Source organism: Coccomyxa subellipsoidea (genome assembly GCF_000258705.1).
Source record: "Coccomyxa subellipsoidea C-169, whole genome shotgun sequence".
NCBI lineage: Eukaryota > Viridiplantae > Chlorophyta > Trebouxiophyceae > Coccomyxaceae > Coccomyxa > Coccomyxa subellipsoidea.
This window is the reverse complement of record NW_005178023.1, coordinates 951,542-967,707: the sequence shown is the minus strand read 5'-3', so window position 1 is coordinate 967,707 and position 16,166 is coordinate 951,542. Positions and strand designations below refer to the sequence as shown.

General features: G+C 51.6%; 4 protein-coding genes across 4 annotated transcripts; 2 read left to right on the top strand and 2 right to left on the bottom strand.

Annotated features, from left to right (window-relative positions):
- Positions 1-66: 66 nt before the first annotated feature.
- On the top strand, positions 67-1,500 carry COCSUDRAFT_59665 (WD40 repeat-like protein; the record flags this gene model as incomplete). The annotated part of the gene is made up of 4 exons (XM_005643670.1): positions 67-73; positions 254-495; positions 792-1,050; positions 1,310-1,500. The coding sequence occupies 4 exons, from the start codon at positions 67-69 to the stop codon at positions 1,498-1,500; spliced, it is 699 nt and encodes a 232-aa protein (XP_005643727.1).
- A 1,271-nt stretch (positions 1,501-2,771) lies between these two features.
- Positions 2,772-5,494, bottom strand: COCSUDRAFT_49036 (hypothetical protein). Its single transcript, XM_005643669.1, has 5 exons — positions 5,274-5,494; positions 4,703-4,810; positions 4,229-4,317; positions 3,661-3,818; positions 2,772-3,378 (listed from the first exon to the last, which is right to left on the bottom strand). The coding sequence occupies exons 1-5, from the start codon at positions 5,362-5,364 to the stop codon at positions 3,312-3,314; spliced, it is 513 nt and encodes a 170-aa protein (XP_005643726.1). The 5' UTR covers positions 5,365-5,494; the 3' UTR covers positions 2,772-3,311.
- Positions 5,495-5,776: 282 nt separating this feature from the next.
- Positions 5,777-9,916, bottom strand: COCSUDRAFT_68001 (glycoside hydrolase; the record flags this gene model as incomplete). The annotated part of the gene is made up of 10 exons (XM_005643668.1): positions 5,777-6,596; positions 6,893-7,051; positions 7,662-7,874; positions 8,068-8,172; positions 8,288-8,413; positions 8,535-8,686; positions 8,834-8,933; positions 9,112-9,282; positions 9,437-9,646; positions 9,791-9,916. The coding sequence occupies 10 exons, from the start codon at positions 9,914-9,916 to the stop codon at positions 6,480-6,482; spliced, it is 1,479 nt and encodes a 492-aa protein (XP_005643725.1). The 3' UTR covers positions 5,777-6,479.
- A 653-nt stretch (positions 9,917-10,569) lies between these two features.
- On the top strand, positions 10,570-16,002 carry COCSUDRAFT_49034 (cytochrome P450). Its single transcript, XM_005643667.1, has 14 exons — positions 10,570-10,717; positions 10,995-11,156; positions 11,287-11,339; positions 11,472-11,579; positions 11,718-11,774; positions 11,941-12,047; positions 12,340-12,474; positions 12,580-12,683; positions 12,814-12,889; positions 13,063-13,275; positions 13,461-13,543; positions 13,771-13,953; positions 14,312-14,523; positions 15,197-16,002. The coding sequence occupies exons 1-14, from the start codon at positions 10,658-10,660 to the stop codon at positions 15,306-15,308; spliced, it is 1,665 nt and encodes a 554-aa protein (XP_005643724.1). The 5' UTR covers positions 10,570-10,657; the 3' UTR covers positions 15,309-16,002.
- Positions 16,003-16,166: the final 164 nt, after the last annotated feature.

Below are 16,166 nucleotides of genomic sequence, written 5' to 3'. Positions count from 1 at the left end.
AGCTCGCTGCACCAGCACTGTCAGAGGTCGGTCCGCTTTGAAGTGTGGAAGGCACAAGGTTTTCCAATGGCAAGTACAAGGCGATGTTTGCTGGCGTGTACCCGCCCGCACCATCTACCCAAGAACAATCCAATCAAGCACCTAGAGACCCCTGACATTCTGTCAACGTCGATTACCACAAATTGTCTGGAAGCAGTACTTCTGATCCCAGCATGCAAGCTCCGCCCGACCTGCACAGAATTCCACTGCGCAGGGAGCATCCCGGAGCGCTGGCAGCCCGGCTATGTCTTCAGCCTCGGTGCACAGCCCGATGATGGCCGGCTGCTGGCGGCATGCTGCAGCGACGGCAGCGTGCGCACATGGGTGCGCGAGGGCGGCGGCCTGACGCCTCTGACCGGCCTGCGACTGCACAACGCGATGGGCTCCGCAGCGGTCTGGCACGCCGACGGATGCCGGATCGCCGCCACCTTCATTGACGGCAGCATATCCGTCCTGGTAAGCGCCGCCTCTCTAACTTACCTCTCGCAGATGAAACCAGATGCAACTGTAAGCCAATGCTGTGGGGATTGCGCAATTCTCTATTCGTCTGCAGCGCTCGTGGCTGGATGACCACACTCAATTGTACGTGTACTGGGCTGTGCTGCATGGCCGCCCTCCAAAATCTCCGTTATTGTGCTGGCTTTGTCTGGCGCTTTTGCGGCAATCAATGGGTGATGTGATTCCCAGAGATTTGTTCTAGCATTCCAGCGGCGGTGTGCTGGACATGAAAACGGAAGCCCTGATGTGCACAGGATGTGCGGACGTGGGAGGTGGTATGGAGGGGCGATGCAGGGTGCCCAGTGTTTGGCTGCTGCTTCCTGCCGTCTGCGCCGGACGTCCTGGCGGTGTGCTGCCCAGAGGATCACATCCGCCTGTTTGACACATCGGCCGCAGAGCCCACACCGGCCATCGAGCGCGCTGGCGTGGGCAGCCTGTGGGGTGCGGCCGCCAAGCCGCGCCAGCTGCTGTGCATTGCAGCCTCAGCAGACGGCCGTGCGCTAGCCACCTCGGGTAAGTACCTTGCGCATCTTAGCAGTGCATGTTGAGATGTATTCTCAACTATAAGAGAAGGGAAGACAGGCAAGGCAGTGCGAGCACTGAGAAGAGAGGAAAGCCTGCCACGTGGAGTAGACATACTGCTCTGACAGAAGAAGCGTTTCTGGTTGCATGGTTCATTGACTAGGCATCCCAAAGTGACAAGATGAGGTGAACGTGTTGAGGTTGTCATGTCATTAAACGAGGGAATAGCTGAGGAGCTGCATGTGTGCAGGTGAGGCATTCATCAATGCCAAAGCCGAGGAAGTCCCAAGAGGGGATGCAGATGGGGTGGACGATGGCCTATTTGATGGGGGCGACCTCTTCACCAGTAGGGGCACGACTGCCAGCAATTCCCACTGCCAGCAAGTGAAGAAGCAGGGCAAACTGTCCCCCATCCATATCTGGCAGACAATGGGATCATGAATGATGTCGACAATGCAGAACGTCAGTCTTGCACAGTTGTGTTGCTCATGGATGTTATTCTGAGACGGCAAATGTAAGTCCTGGCTGGGGGGGGGCAGGTTATAATTATTGAGCACTGCGCCAATCATTCATTGTGTTAAGTAGGATTTACTTCTGCAGCTTGTGCATTCGTACAATCTGGAGTAGTGCCATTGCTATGGCTATCTGCAAAGGCAGCCCGCCCGCCAACACTGTCTAGACATGTTTCCCAATAGGCAAGCACCCAAACACAAGGATAGGAGCTCATCCACAGCACAGCAGAAACAGAGAAATAGTGGCATTTCATTCAGCGACAGGACCGGGCGCTGCCATCTAACAAGGAGCACAAGGTTGACTCAGACATTCCTGGCGCTCCACACAACCTGCATCGGAGCAGCGGGACAGCAAGAGCAAGGTATGGGGTTAATTTCTTGCCCCAATCACCCCAGGAAGCAGGCGCGCTTCAGAGTAAAGCATGATGAGGGTAGCAAGCGAACAAGGGGCAGGGCTGGCCTTTTGTGCAGGCGTGTTGGCGGCAGGTGGAATGTCCTGTGCTCCTGTGCACAGCATTGAAAGCACTCTTCATGACAATTTCCACGCGAGAGGCCTTTTGCTGAGACTCAACGAAGTCTTCCAGATGGGAGCGCTCAGAGCCATGCACCAGATCCCATGTCCCCAATCATGCTTATTTTCTAAAAGGGCGCATCACGATGTTCTTCCAAGACGAAGTTAGTCAGGCAAACGCACCAGGTTCAGATTGCTGACACCGAAGGCTGCAGTCCCGCTGAGAAGCTTGCCCATGCGCGCAGAAGCCACCGGGCCGCGTGGCAGGGAGGGTCATTCTTACACCGCTGCTCGGGGTCTTCAATCCCAACCTGGACCGGTATCTTGTACTGCATTCCGATTTGCATGTATTTATATAACCAGAATGATCTGTGCCACTGCTGAGCCAACTGTAGGGAATGCGCAGGGTATGAGTCACCATCAATCACCCAACATAAGGCGCTGCTGAATCTGCATGTTCTTGGGCAATGGCTCAGCAGTTCCAAGCATTCAAGGTGTGATTGGATGGCTGTCTCGGTCAGGAGGAATCTGACGATGCATCATATGATTCAGCCATGGAGGCGATTTGCTACCTGTTCATAGGGGCACCTTTACTATTATTTGTAGTCCAACTCTTTTTCTTCGTTTTGCATTGCATGTTGTTCCGCTCTGATGGGAGCATAGACATGGGAATGAGGGACAACGTCTTTGTATGTCTATAAAAATGCCCGGTTACAGCAATTGCGAAAGACATTGATTGCTACAAGCCAAGCTGCGCTACATCGACACCAAATACTAGCAATGGCTGTGCAGCAGTGCATGCACACGGGTGACCGCAGCAATGACACATAATGTAGTCCATCCAGGCTTTAAATCAACATGCTGGAAGAGAACAAGGAGTTGGCAAAAATGCAAGCCGTACAAGAAAATATATATCCGTTCTTGGGTCAAAATTTTGTTGCGCTTGAAAAGCTCCATACACTGCTGGTGAGGAAGACCAAAAAACAGCACACGGCCTCTCTTGTGCCCGACAGAGAGCGGTCGCTGAACTTATGTACGCAGCAGCAAACTCGAACTAAACGTCACGTCAACTGAACTCTACAGACTGACGAAAGCCAGCCGCATCCTTCCGCTTTTCCCCATGCACTGCAGGTGTCAACCGAACGCTATAGACTGACAAGGGCCAGCCGCATCCTTTCCAGTACACGCATGCATAGCAGCTGTCTTTGACAGAACAGACAACTGTCTATTTACACAGTGGCAGTGCCGGTGGTGGTGGCTCCAGTGTGGTGGCCGTGCTTGGCCACGCCGCCGCGCCTGAAGCAAGGACAAGCCCACATCATCTCCAAGAACTTGGGGTTGTTTTCATGAGGGTTGATGCAGGTTGCGCAGGGCTGATTTGATGTGCTGACAGCATCCAAATGTACAGAACAATCTGAATTGTTGATGAGTCCATGACATAATGTGATTCACTTCTAATTGTGCCAACTGCCACATGAAGTGCCGCATGGCTCACATTCCGCACCAAGCAAGGACACTTGTCCTGACATGACTACACGGCAGGGCCCTCAAAAGTAGAAGGCGCTCATCCCCACTCACCTGAAGGGGGAGACAATCTCCATGGCAGTGTTGCCCAGCAAAATGATGAGCAGCAGGTTGAGGGCCGCGCTGACCAGGGCGCCCACAAAGTAGGTGGTGATGCGGCGGTGAGGCTCAAGTCCACGCTTGTAGCTGCCGTAGAAGGTGTTTGTCTCGCCCTGTTCCAGGAGCACACAAGAGAGTCAAGAGCTGCGGCGCACCAATTGTCCTGAAAGAGAATCATTGCAACTTATGCCAGCCAAAAAGGCTGATCAAATGTTGGAGAGACAGACTGCATCATGCCAGCACACTCAGGGCTGAAAAATGCCCCACAGCTTCTCAACAGATGCTAGTGTGAGCTCTTGATGGGAACTTATGCTGCCACACTAAGAGGGCCAGACAGCAGGGCAGTGACGAGCTCACAGGCCACACAGATTTTCACGTGGTGGGCTGCAGCAAGTCACTATGCTAGGCAAGGGAAGTTTGCAATCTACACTATGCTATGCAAATCAATTGCACCACAATCCTATAACAGATGTACAAGAGCATCTTTTAGCAATACAAGTTTTGGAAGGGCAGTTGGACTTACGAAGAGGAGGACAGTGGAGATGGCCAAGAAAGCGATAATGGCGGTGCGGCCGATTTCGTGGTGGCCCATCGCCACAGCGTAGAAGACACCTGCAAGCGATCACATCGATTTAGTCCAGTACTCGAGTCGACGTAATCGTCAGCTCGTGCCGGCGCTCCAGATCGGAAGGCCTTGCGACAAGTTCTACAACATCAACCGCACCAAACATGTCTCTGTTTGTGACATAACCGGCATGATAATCGTCGCATAGCACGAGCCTATCGTCTGGCGTTCAACCGTGACAGCAGCCATCTGTGCAGTCCATCAGGAAAGCGTGACCTTGGATGATGTGCATGGTGCTACTCCGGGATTACGATCAAAGTAGCAAGACAAGCGTTGCAGTACTGTTGTACTGTTTCATAAGAACAACACTTTACTTGCGTCCTCACGCATCGCAAGGGCCAGACATCCGTTGGGGTGGGCAGAGAGACTCACCAACGAGGGTGATCAGCTGGAAGATCACGGCCCACCACTGGAAAGAGTAGGTGTCCGAGACAGTCCCACCGCGCTCGACATAGTCATTGCGCTGCAGCGAGGAGATGCCTGTGCCACACACAAACTTACGTCAGGCGACAGCTTCAGATGGCCCCTTCCCCATCAAACCTGACCGCTCAGCCTCAAAAGGCATGCCTTCAGACCAAACTGAACCTCTTTTGCCATGCACAACTATGTCCACGGGTTCGAACAGTAAATACTCAGGAACTAAAGGAACTTCGCTGACAACGGCATGGCACTTAACGCGAGCAAGCAGAACGTCCTGAGGCCCCGGTGAGCCCGGAAAAGCCTTCCAGCCTATCCATCACTCAGCACTGTAGCCATCGCAAACAAGTCCCCTCACAAAGCAACACTATATGTCTAGAAGCGTTCGGGCCCACCGGCATCCTAGTCACCACATCCACAGCTGGGGAGAAAATCACTCATTGCCAAACGCTACATCCTACGTTGACGGCTCTAGACCCATAATGCGACGATAAACATTGTGGCGTTGGGTGTGGGGAGTCTTTACCTGCCAGGAGTATAATCCAGGCGAGGAGGTCCAGGAAGTACACTCCCCACACGAGTCCGGTGTGGCTGTTGGCATTGCCGACGCGAGCCATTGCGAGCACTGAGTCCTTCCTTGAGAGTGTTGGGGACCTTAAGGCAGACTGGGAGCACAGAATATGTTTTGCTGGCACTGATGTTGATGTCCAAGTAAGCCGAGGTTTGCGGTGACTCGGCTTCCGGAAGATCTCACCTGATGCGAAGCTGCCATATTCGGATGGGGAGATGAAGGCCCCTCCAGGTATTTAATCCCCTTTTCCAGATTGGCCAGTGACAGCCTGTGAGTGGCCAAATCGACCCAATGTCGTCTACGTCTACAATTGCATGAACACGGTGCAAATGCTGGTGACCTCTCTCCCACTGGAAGTTCTAGCTCATGACTAAGGTGTTTGGCCAAACAATATTGCTAGTGGCAGCAGTCATGGTCATCATCCCAAAATATGTAGAAGTTGCCTAGTTCTCTATTTTGTAATAAACAATTAAATCTTGTGGGACCACTGTTATGGTGACTATCGTCACTGACATAGTCACTTGCACTGGCAGTGCCACAAGTGCTCGTCAACAACATCACAAGCTATTGCGCGCGGTCGTGACACTAGTGGGGTATTGTGGGACCACACAATTGGATGATGAGGTGCACTGGCAATCTCAATTGCAGGTGCAATCATCGATCAGATGTCAGATGGCATCAGCTGCCAGCATGAGCTGCTATTAGCTCGCGCAAGCCAGCTGCTAGCATGAGCTGATCAGCCAATGCCAACTGAATGTCATGCCAGCATGCGCTAGCGCTGCCAGCCGCTACAGTGTAACCATGTTGACTAACAATTCTTCAGTGTTCTACCGGTCCAAAACTAAATGATACTTCATTGTCACTCCTTGACAGCAGCACTGCCCTCAATGAGGGCTCCTCATCACAGGGAGCATGGCAATTGACTAGTGCCATGATCAGCCTGCTTCCCCATGTGGACAGTCTGACAATCATGCAACTCTCCTCACAAAATGGCTGTCGTACCACCTTCAAGATCACTATGCTAAGTCAGTGATCGAATTCTGTATGTGCTCCCCACAGACCCTTGCATTGCTCATTCTGCTCCCAAGGGAGACCAGCTAGCCACTTTTGATATTTGTGGCCAAGCCTCCGTGGCTGCACTGTGTCTGTTGTGCGCGCATCTCACGCTATTTGCTGTGGCTGTATGACCAGAGTGTAGCCACCGGCTTGGCTGGCCAGGCAGCTAAAGGTGAGCCAGTCCGCTGAGTAGCTGCATGTCAAACCAGTCGCCGGTGTCACCTGCAGCCAGAGCCACAATCAACATTTCTCTGCCCCAGCCACCTGTGTTGCTGCTCCAACGAGTTCATATAAACCCGATTGGTGCTCTTAAATGGGCATGTTTGGGATGCAGACAAGCGGTTCTGCTCCAGTACTGCTGTTGTGTGCGAGCACACACCAGATTTACACCAGATTATATACAAACATTCCTCTTTGCTGTCCACAATGTACTACAGTACCATCATTATATTATTCCAGCCCTTTCAATTCACGCTAAAATATGCCTGGGAGTGAGAGGCAAGGAAGCAGTCAATTACCTGGATGTCCAACTGGTTGGCATGTGGCACAGCGAAGAATCCTTGGACTGGCGCAAAGAGGACGGTCGTGGCGCCTCTGCCGCCGCTGGCTGCCCCGGCTGCCAGCGTGGCAGCAGTCACCTCCCAGCTCAGCTCCATCACCTTCTCAATGGAATCCACCTGCGCACAGCACTTCTTGTCTAATACTGTATCTTATGGGTCACTGCTACTTTTTGCCTTGCATCGTGCTCTCCAAGACTATCTTTTGCTGGCTCCAAGCCAGTGGCTTGCGCACTTCCTGTGTGAAAGGAGAAATCTACTGTAGTGCTCAACCTAAACTGCGCGGAAAATAATTGTAAAAATTGAAAAAAGGGTCGAAAATAAAACCCTAACTCCTCAAATACTGAACCTATTTAAGATCTGAAGGCGGATTTGGAAAGCTCTTGAGCAGGCGCATCTTTGGGGGACGTACTTAATGCACATAACAAAGTTTTTGATCAAGAAAATAGCCCTGCGGGAAGCTGTTTAATAAATCACTTTTTCCAGGGTGCGCAGTTTAGGTTGAGCACTACAGTACCTTGAAAACTTGCAAAGATTCCCCTGCACCTGGTCAGGACCATAAACTGAGAAACACACTGACAGCAGATGCATTGCCACAGAGGATCAGCTTCAACAATGAAATGCAGCCTCGGTGAGGCGGGCACAGATGTCCAACACGCCCCCAGACCTGCGGGAAACCCCTTTTGACGTGACAGAACTATCCATAAAGGAAGTGAGCAGCGGAGCACACCTTGAATTGGCCGGGGATGCCAGCGATGGCTTTGGGGTAGGGCCGCACGGCGAAGTTTGAGCGCAGGTTCCTGCGGGCGTCCACGATTGAGAAGTTCTCATTGTTCCAGCCATCTCTGGTCCTGTCGTTGTAGTCATCGGTCCAACCCCACTGGGTGCCCCCCAGCAGCCGCGCGTCCAGCTCATCATAGAACATGGAGATGTAGTTGGGCGCCTGTTGGTGCACCAAGGAAATGTCGTTTCATAGCGCAGCTGTGCATGCAACAGCTCAAACTTTGTCTTACTTTTGTGGAGCAACCTTGGATCTTGTGGGGTTAAAAATAGGAATGCAGGCCAATGTTTGCATGGGGGTTGCCTCTGGGACTTGCTGCAAATGTATCAAGTTGAGGCCCCGGGCTGTTCGTTACCTGGAAGTCATCGTTGTCTGGGTTCTTGTCAGTATTGGCACCAAACTCGCCAAAGAACATGGGCACGTCCCATGCCTCAGTCTGATTTGTCCAGATGGTGAGGGCCTGCAATTTTAGGAATGGCAATCTGTGGGGATTCCTGACAATGCTACCTCTCCTACAAGTTCACTTCACATGCATCTGCATTATCTGTTTAATACTAGGACCTGGTGTGGTCTACCTCTTCAAAGGAAGACACAATGATCTTGTGGGGGTCCCTTGTCTGCCCATAGTAATGAAAGGCCACCGCATAATTGTCGAAGGTGGGCTGAGGCAGGTTTGTTTTGCTGCCAGCTCCCTTGTAAATCTGTACACAGACAAGCAATCTTCAGTCCTGCAAGGTTGAGATTAAATGTCCTCTCGCATGTCAGGTGCAGGACAGACAAATCTAATACAGAAGAAACTTTTAGAGAGATCAAGGGCCTGACCTGGGGCTCTATGAACAGTATGGCTTTCTGGTCATGCTTTCGTATCCTCTTGGCAGCATCCTCATACAAGGGCCCAATCTCGCTCACTTCATCTCCATACGGCTCATTCAAAATGTCATAGCCAATGACAGCTGGGTTGTCGGCAAATGTCTCTGCATGCAAGGGATAAAACTAGTAGGTCGCTGCTGTGAGCAAAATTCAGAGATGGGCCAGATGACTGCTGCAGAGAGCGATATGATGCAATCAGGAGGTGCAAGGAAACTCTGTCAAAGTATGCAGAGCAGACTGGGGGGTCTTACTTGCCAGGTATTCCCACATGTCCAGGAACCTGTCGCGAACGCCGTTCTCCCCGGCATAAAACAACTTCCAATTGAGTTTGCCGGCCACATCAAAGGGACCCTGTGGTAAATGACAACATGTGTACAGCAACTCCATCTATTGAGACAAACGATGGCAAGCTTGCAGCACTGTCATATGGCAAAAGTCCAAGGGGCACATGATGAGTTTTAATCAGTGCAAGGCACAGGATGTGCGGTTCTTGAAGGGGGCAGGGTGGCATGCTATTGCAGTGGTTCACCTGCAGGATCCAGGCAACACATCGTGGGCCATTGAAGGGATTCTTCTGCAAAATGGGATCCACCAAAATGGCCCATCTGGGAAAGCCCTCCCCACAGCCCAAGTTCAGCCAGCGCGAGTAGAAGTCCTGGTGCATATCCACCATGGTGAGGATGCCCTGACTGTAGAGCGTCTGCACAGACACCACCAGACAGCCTCACTCAGGAACATGCAGCATCAATCAAGCCTGCAAGACCTGGATGAACACAACAGCTCAGGTGCTGCAGATGCGAGCACGGTGCTGCACATTGAGGAATGCCAAAGAAGCTGGAATTTGTGAGGCGCACCTCAACCAAAGTGAGGTAGTAATTGAGGTAGTCCATGTTGTATTGACCCCGCTCAGGCTCAAAGGCCTCCCATGTGAAGAGCACACGTGCGATTGATGTCCCATAGAGTGGCAGCGTCTGCAGCCTGCTCAGGGATTTTTTGTCGTTCAGAGGCGTGAAAGGCGCCATCTTGGCATTGATGGGCAGGTTGAGTCCTCGCAGCACCACAATCTGCACAGCCGGGCATGATACCGGTTTTTAAAGCCTTGCATTTATTGTCAGCTGTGCATTTGAAGTCGACTTGCAGCCAAATCCACAATGCATGGCATTCAGGTGCAGTGCGGGTGAAGCCTTCAAGTGTTCAGGACTGCTCACCCTTCCAACGTCATCTACAAATTCGGTGCCCTTGATGGTGATGTTGGAAGCGCTGTAGACATATTGAACGAAAAACAAAGAGAGGATGACGAGCACTCTCAGACACCAGCCGTGCTTGGTTTTCATCCCTCTCTTTGGTCTGCACTACAGCTGAAAAGGCACTTCTGATGACCTTGAACGACCTTGACGGACGCGATATCCTGGTAAGTTTCTAAGTGAGATAATTACCAAGGCCAACACAATAAGGTTTACTCGCGACAAGACAACGGTGTTTGTCAAACACTGTTTGAGTGTCAGATCTTGCTTAGTCAGAAGTCTGTATCCAGGAATTAGGACATAAATGTCCTGGGAATACGTTCTGAAATCTGGTAGACTTATTTGATATTGCCAAAATATAAGCTGTATTATTTATCTATTTCGAAAAGAGCAAAATTGGCTACATGAGTCAGATATGCAAACTACAGTCCAATCGGTAAGTTCTCTCTAGAAAGCAGAATGAATGGGCGTTAAACCCACTGCATGCCAATCTCTCAATATGCTAGACTTTGAGTGCCAGTAGATACCTCCTGCGGTGTGAAGGCAAGTAGAAGTGCAGGAGCTGTCTTTTGGGAGTTTGAGGAAGGGACAGCGCTGATGTGGCTGCATGTGGTGCCACATGGCAGAACATCGGCACGGTAACGATACTATAGCGACAGCCACCTTCGCTCACCTTCTCATAGAGATTAAGGGGATAAATCGTTGCATTCTAAGTACAAGGAGCGATTCAGATATCTTGGAGGGACTTTGCAGGCTCCAATCGCCGTGCGGCAGGCGCTTTGGGGTTTGGGCGATCCACGCACAAGTGCGCGCCCCCTCGACCACGTTTCAATGTGGGCTCTTGGAGGCATTCCCCTCAGCTGGATCGTGGGCGCAGCGTTAAGTGCAGCGGTGAGGTTTTCGCGGCTTCCCAAGCACCTGAGACAGTCTGGTCATACCTCTGTGCCGGAAATGTCTCGGCTGCTATATATAGCTCTCCTCGACCGCTCTCCTTGCAGCTGCATATAGGAATGTACTATGTGCTGTTGTATCCACACTATTAGTCGTTTGTATCAAAGCCTCTTGCTTTTAGTCGGCTCTGCCTTCTATGCATGGTGCTTCACATCTGCTTGCTGTTGACATCATCTTCCAGTGATCTTATTGATTGGGATGTGTGATGCTTGTACAGTTGATCATATACGGATACCATCCTCTCAAGGCATGGCAGCTCCCACGCCTCCCAGGGCCAAAGGCCAAGTGGCTCATTGGCAACTTCGATGCCTTCCTTGGTGGGCGTGGCATGCATCTGGTCTTTGCGGACTGGGCAAAGCAACATGGCTCACTATTCAAGGTGAGTCCTTGGACTCCCGTACCTGTCTGCCAGAGCTTGCTGGGAACTGTTTGGCCCGATGTGTCGGTTGTATTGTCTCAGAGCATGCTGCAGACAAGGCATTGAAGAGCAATGTGGGTTTCCCTTGCAGATCTGGTTTGGCGCTGCTCCTATTGTGGTCGTCACCGAGCCCAAGCTGGGCAGGCAAGGCCCCTTTCATATGTAGTACTGGCCCCCCGGCCTTTCCATTTTCTTCATCAAGATCTGATGTCACGGCAAGATGGGCTGTTTCAAGATATTGCCAACATACTTTTGTCCTCCTGCTCAATTCTGCAGGCTGTTAATCCTGCGGAATGTGGAGCGACTGGCGCTGAGGGGTGCACCTGATCTGATGACTGGGCGAGATCACAAGATACAGATCGCCAACCTGGCAGCCGTCAAAGAGTGAGGCTTATCCCTCTGCATGCTTGCTTCCTGACACTAGCACCTTGTTTCTGTGTGATGTCGCACGCAAAGCCTCCTGCAATGCTACTGAACAATTATGCCAGAAAAGGGAAATTGATGCATGGAAGTGTGCTGCAGCAAGGCACAGCATCGGGACATCAAGAGTGCCTGGCTGCCCATGTTCAACAGTGCAAGGTGAGCAGGGTGCTCGAATATATGTTTGCACTGGTATATTATGCATGCGAGGCAAGGTATCAATGATACTGTACCACTTTTTATATAGATGCGTGCGCATGCTGTGATGCATTGCTTCCCATGGCAAGAAAAGTGGCACGACTTTGTCTGCATGTGGTGTGTGCAGTTTGGACGTGTCGTGTGGCCTCATCAACAACTGTGCTGAGCAGCTGTGCTCCAACCTGGCAGAGTATGCGGCAGAAGGCAGCGAGGCAAATATCTGGCGCGAATATGGTACACACCAAACAGCCAGCCTGCAATAGTGGGACTCTAGCATATTTGGCTGTCTTGAAAGGCAAATCAACTACTAGTAGAGTTGTCAGCACGTAGGCGCTTGCTTGAGGAGTTTGTGGTTATTAATCTATTCTAAGTGTAAAAGTTGCTGTTGTTTGGAGCTCCTCAGAGGCTGTTTTTGCAGTTTAGCAGGCTAGAACGAGTGGCGGACTATTTTGCTCTTGTGCTCCTTTAAATTGGACGAAAATTATTTGCAGTGGGCATCTATGATGCCATTTACTTCTGTATGCAGGGCGGCTCACTATGGGCGTTGTGGGAACTGTGGCGTTTGGCGTGGACCTGCACACACAGGATGCTGATAATAGCAATAACTCTGAAGCAGCAAAGAGGCTCATATCATCAGCCCAGACACTCTTCGAGCAGAATCGTGAGGGTCTACCTTGCTTCCAATCTTAGCATGAGGTCAGGGCATTCACCAGTGCTATTATAGTGCATCTGATATATGTCCCGACTGGTTTTGTGTGGTCTGCAGCCTTTGGAGGAAACATATACTCAGCAATATTGCTGCTGTTTCCTTTTGCGGTGCCAATCTTGAAGCCCATAGCAAGATACTTCCCGGATGCAGAGATGCGCAAGGTGTGCCCTTCTCTCCTCTGTCTCATATCCAGGGGAATTTTGTCAACAGTATCTTACTCAGAAGTGTATACGTTCTTCCATCCTGGCTGGATACAATTATACTCAAAGATGTGGAGATGACATCTTGCAGATGGCCGCAGCACGCCAGCTCCTGTACAAGACTTCAACAGAGCTGCTGGAAACAGCTCGCAAGCAGGTTGCACAAGGTGCGCTTCTGATGCCTTCCGAGACTCTTGTCCAAGAACTCATTTCCCTGCAGATGCAGGGAATGCCTCATGTCACAATGACAACCTGCCCTTCCTTGTACAACGTTCTGTCATCAACCTTGGCCAGCAAATTTTCAAACATGGTGCTAAAGTTTGTTACGGCCCGGTTGCAGATGGCAAGGATGCCCAGCAGAGGGTGGAGGTGGCGGCGGCCAGTGCCACAGGGGCGGCGGGCGCGCCGATGAGCTTGGAAGCTCGCAAGCAGGCGCGCGCAGTGAAGCCCGGCAGCTTCATGCACCTGCTCATGAGCTCCAGCCACACCGCGGACGGCAGCCCCTTCACAGACATCGAGATCATCGCACAGGCCTTCGTCTTCCTCCTGGCAGGTGCGTGCTCTGCCTCGTTGCGTCCATCCCCCAAGCACTGGATGACCTTTTCCGTATTCATATTGTCTTTATGAATGAGTGTGCAATTCTCACAGGCTAGTTTCTTGCGGCATGTCCACTACCAGCCCTTTGTGATTGCGTCTGATGCTGATCAAGCTGATGTCTTTCATTTTACCCATGTGCAGGGTACGAGACGACGGCAAACACGCTGGCCTTCACCACGTTCTCTCTTGCCGCCAATCCAGACAAGGCAGCCAAGCTTGTCGAGGTAAGTGCATTCACACGGGCCTGAGCTTAGGGGATATTGCCTTTGCCAATACCTAATGAGAAGACCCCGTGCCTGATTTTATTTACATGCGAGGTGACGATTGCCCAAGCATCCATTGGAATCGTGTTAGGAAATGTTGTGGTGGCATCAGGTCGGCACGCAGTGTTGCGTGCATCGTTTGAGGGGCTTCAGGCCCTTTCCTGAGTCGAAGTATCCCGGTGGTGCAGGAGATTGACAGGGAGGCGCCGGAGGGCGATGTGACGGCAGAGCACCTGTTGCGCATGCCCTACGTGGAGGCGTGCGTGAAGGAGGCGCTGCGGCTGTACTCGCCGGCCACTCTGCTGGGCCGCCAGCTGGGCGAGGCCACCCTCATCAAGGGCCACACCGTCCCCAAGGGCACCGGCGTCATGGTGCGACTTTCACAACCCCTATTATGTCAATTTACGCATAAAAATTAGTACGGTATATCTGGGACTGTGACTGGCCTTTTGCGTTTGCCTGGCCCCACTGGGAAGCCCGCTGTAGACAGGCCTCATCTCTGAGCATCAGTACTCCAGATGCAGCTAGAGGCCTCATCAACAACATGACATCTGACGTGATAGCTCTCCTGAGAGACGACAGACAGGAGAGATGTTCATCATTTCAGTGGCAGATAAAAGGCTTCAGCTGCGCTTCGCTCTGCCCCTGATCAGTCAGACAGGCCTAGACTTCAGGGCTTGAAAGTTTCCATGTATCTGAGGACCTGTTGGTGTGTGCATGTGTGCGCAGGTGCCGATCTATGCGATCCACCGCGACCCGGAGATCTACGCGGATCCGGAGGAGTACAAGCCGGAGCGCTGGGTGGAGGGAACGCGCGAGTACGCCGCAGACAAGCATGTGCCGGGCAAGTGGATGCCCTTTGGGGAGGGGACGCGCGTCTGCGTAGGCCAGCGCCTCGCCCTCATCGAGGCCAAGATCGCCCTCGCGCATGTCTTCCGCAAGTATGCACGCTCCCTCCCATGCATCGCCATGAAAAAGATCATCAAGAAGGAATCACCACAAAGGCATGAGCCGGTATGCCAGCATTGTAGAGCGGTCCGCAAGTGCGCGCCATTCCTCCTGGCATCATCGTGAAGAAGACTATTAAGAATACATAAGCCGTTATGCTGACATTGTAGAGCGGGTAGTTCTTCACCAAGGATCTGGTCTCCTGGCTTGGACAGCTGTATGAAGGCAGAAGTCTGCAATATATTGCTGTGGGAATTGAGAATGCAGGTTGTCTTTTGCATGCCTTTTCTTGGTGGCGTGCTGGGGATGTAGGGCTCATTTGGATGCCAGGGTCCAGAGGTGTCAGAGTTGTTGTACAATCAATTACCCGTGATCCCTCCCATGCCTACATGTCACTGCTTTGCCCTCTCTCCCCCCACATGCCGGTTTACTGCAGTCAATTCTCATAAATATGTACAAATGGAGACGTGCCGCTGTATGCCAAGGCTGCGTCACGCCGGGCTCTGCGCCGTGCACACATCGCACTTTGCCTGTGCTGCTGTGTTGGATCCCACTGCAATGAATGCTTATACCTAGGTCTGTATAGAGATATTTGAAGGCGAAGCTGGGGTGAGAGGAATTTGTAAATCAAATTACTCACAGTGACTCAGAGTGCTGCTCATGCAGGTTCACCTTCAAGCTCAGCCCGGGCCAGGTCCCTCTGGAGACCGAATGCAAGCTCCTGCTGAAGCCCAAGACTGGCGTGTTTGTCACCCCTGCCTTGCGCAAGGAGGAGTGAAGGGCATCTTTGAAGTTTTTAAGCTTCAAGCGGGTTCACAGGGCACAAATTCCCTTGCTTGCACACCTAAAGCATACCAGCGCTGCCGCATGAAGAAGTACCGAGCTGGCATGCTCACCTGCGCATACAGTGAAGATTGAAATTGCAGGAACACAATGACAGTCCTTTTGTCGTATTGATGTACATTTCTGGATGTCTCAGCTACATGCAGGAATATTTTGCAGGGCAGAGAAGCACAAGTGGACTATTTTGCAGATGTCATCTTTGCACATGTACACAGTGTGCCAGGGATTGCAATTGTTATGCGCAGTCCTGCTCAGGAGGAGCGTGCTGTCTTGCATGCAGCAGCAGCCTCGATGAGATTTTTAAGGCCATTTCCTGTATCATGAGGTCTGATATTGCAAGTCTAAATGCTCATGGTGTCTTGTGTCCAGCTGAAGGTAGATTGGCTTGCTGGACAGACTGTAGTATATATATTTGCAACATTGCAAATGATCTCAGTGTGTATGATAATCAACTTGAATGCAAGAGCAGGATGAAGTGGTCCATTTTTTTATAGGCCCCCTGGCAGCAGTTCATGTGTTTGCGTGTGCAAGTGCTGAGAAGACTTTGGCAAGCAGCAAACTAACGGCAAGTAATATTCGATTGTATCTTACAGAACTGAGCACCCTCCGATGTAGTCCAAATTGACAATGGCTTGTACAACGCCAACAGTGCATGTACGACCGCGACATATTTGCTTGAACAACTCGTCATCACACTCATATTCAAACAATATAAGCCATAATGCCTTGTCCTCGCGCTCTCTCACCCAAGGCACAGGAGGCTTCTACTTGCAGCAACGGCAAACCCAGACAG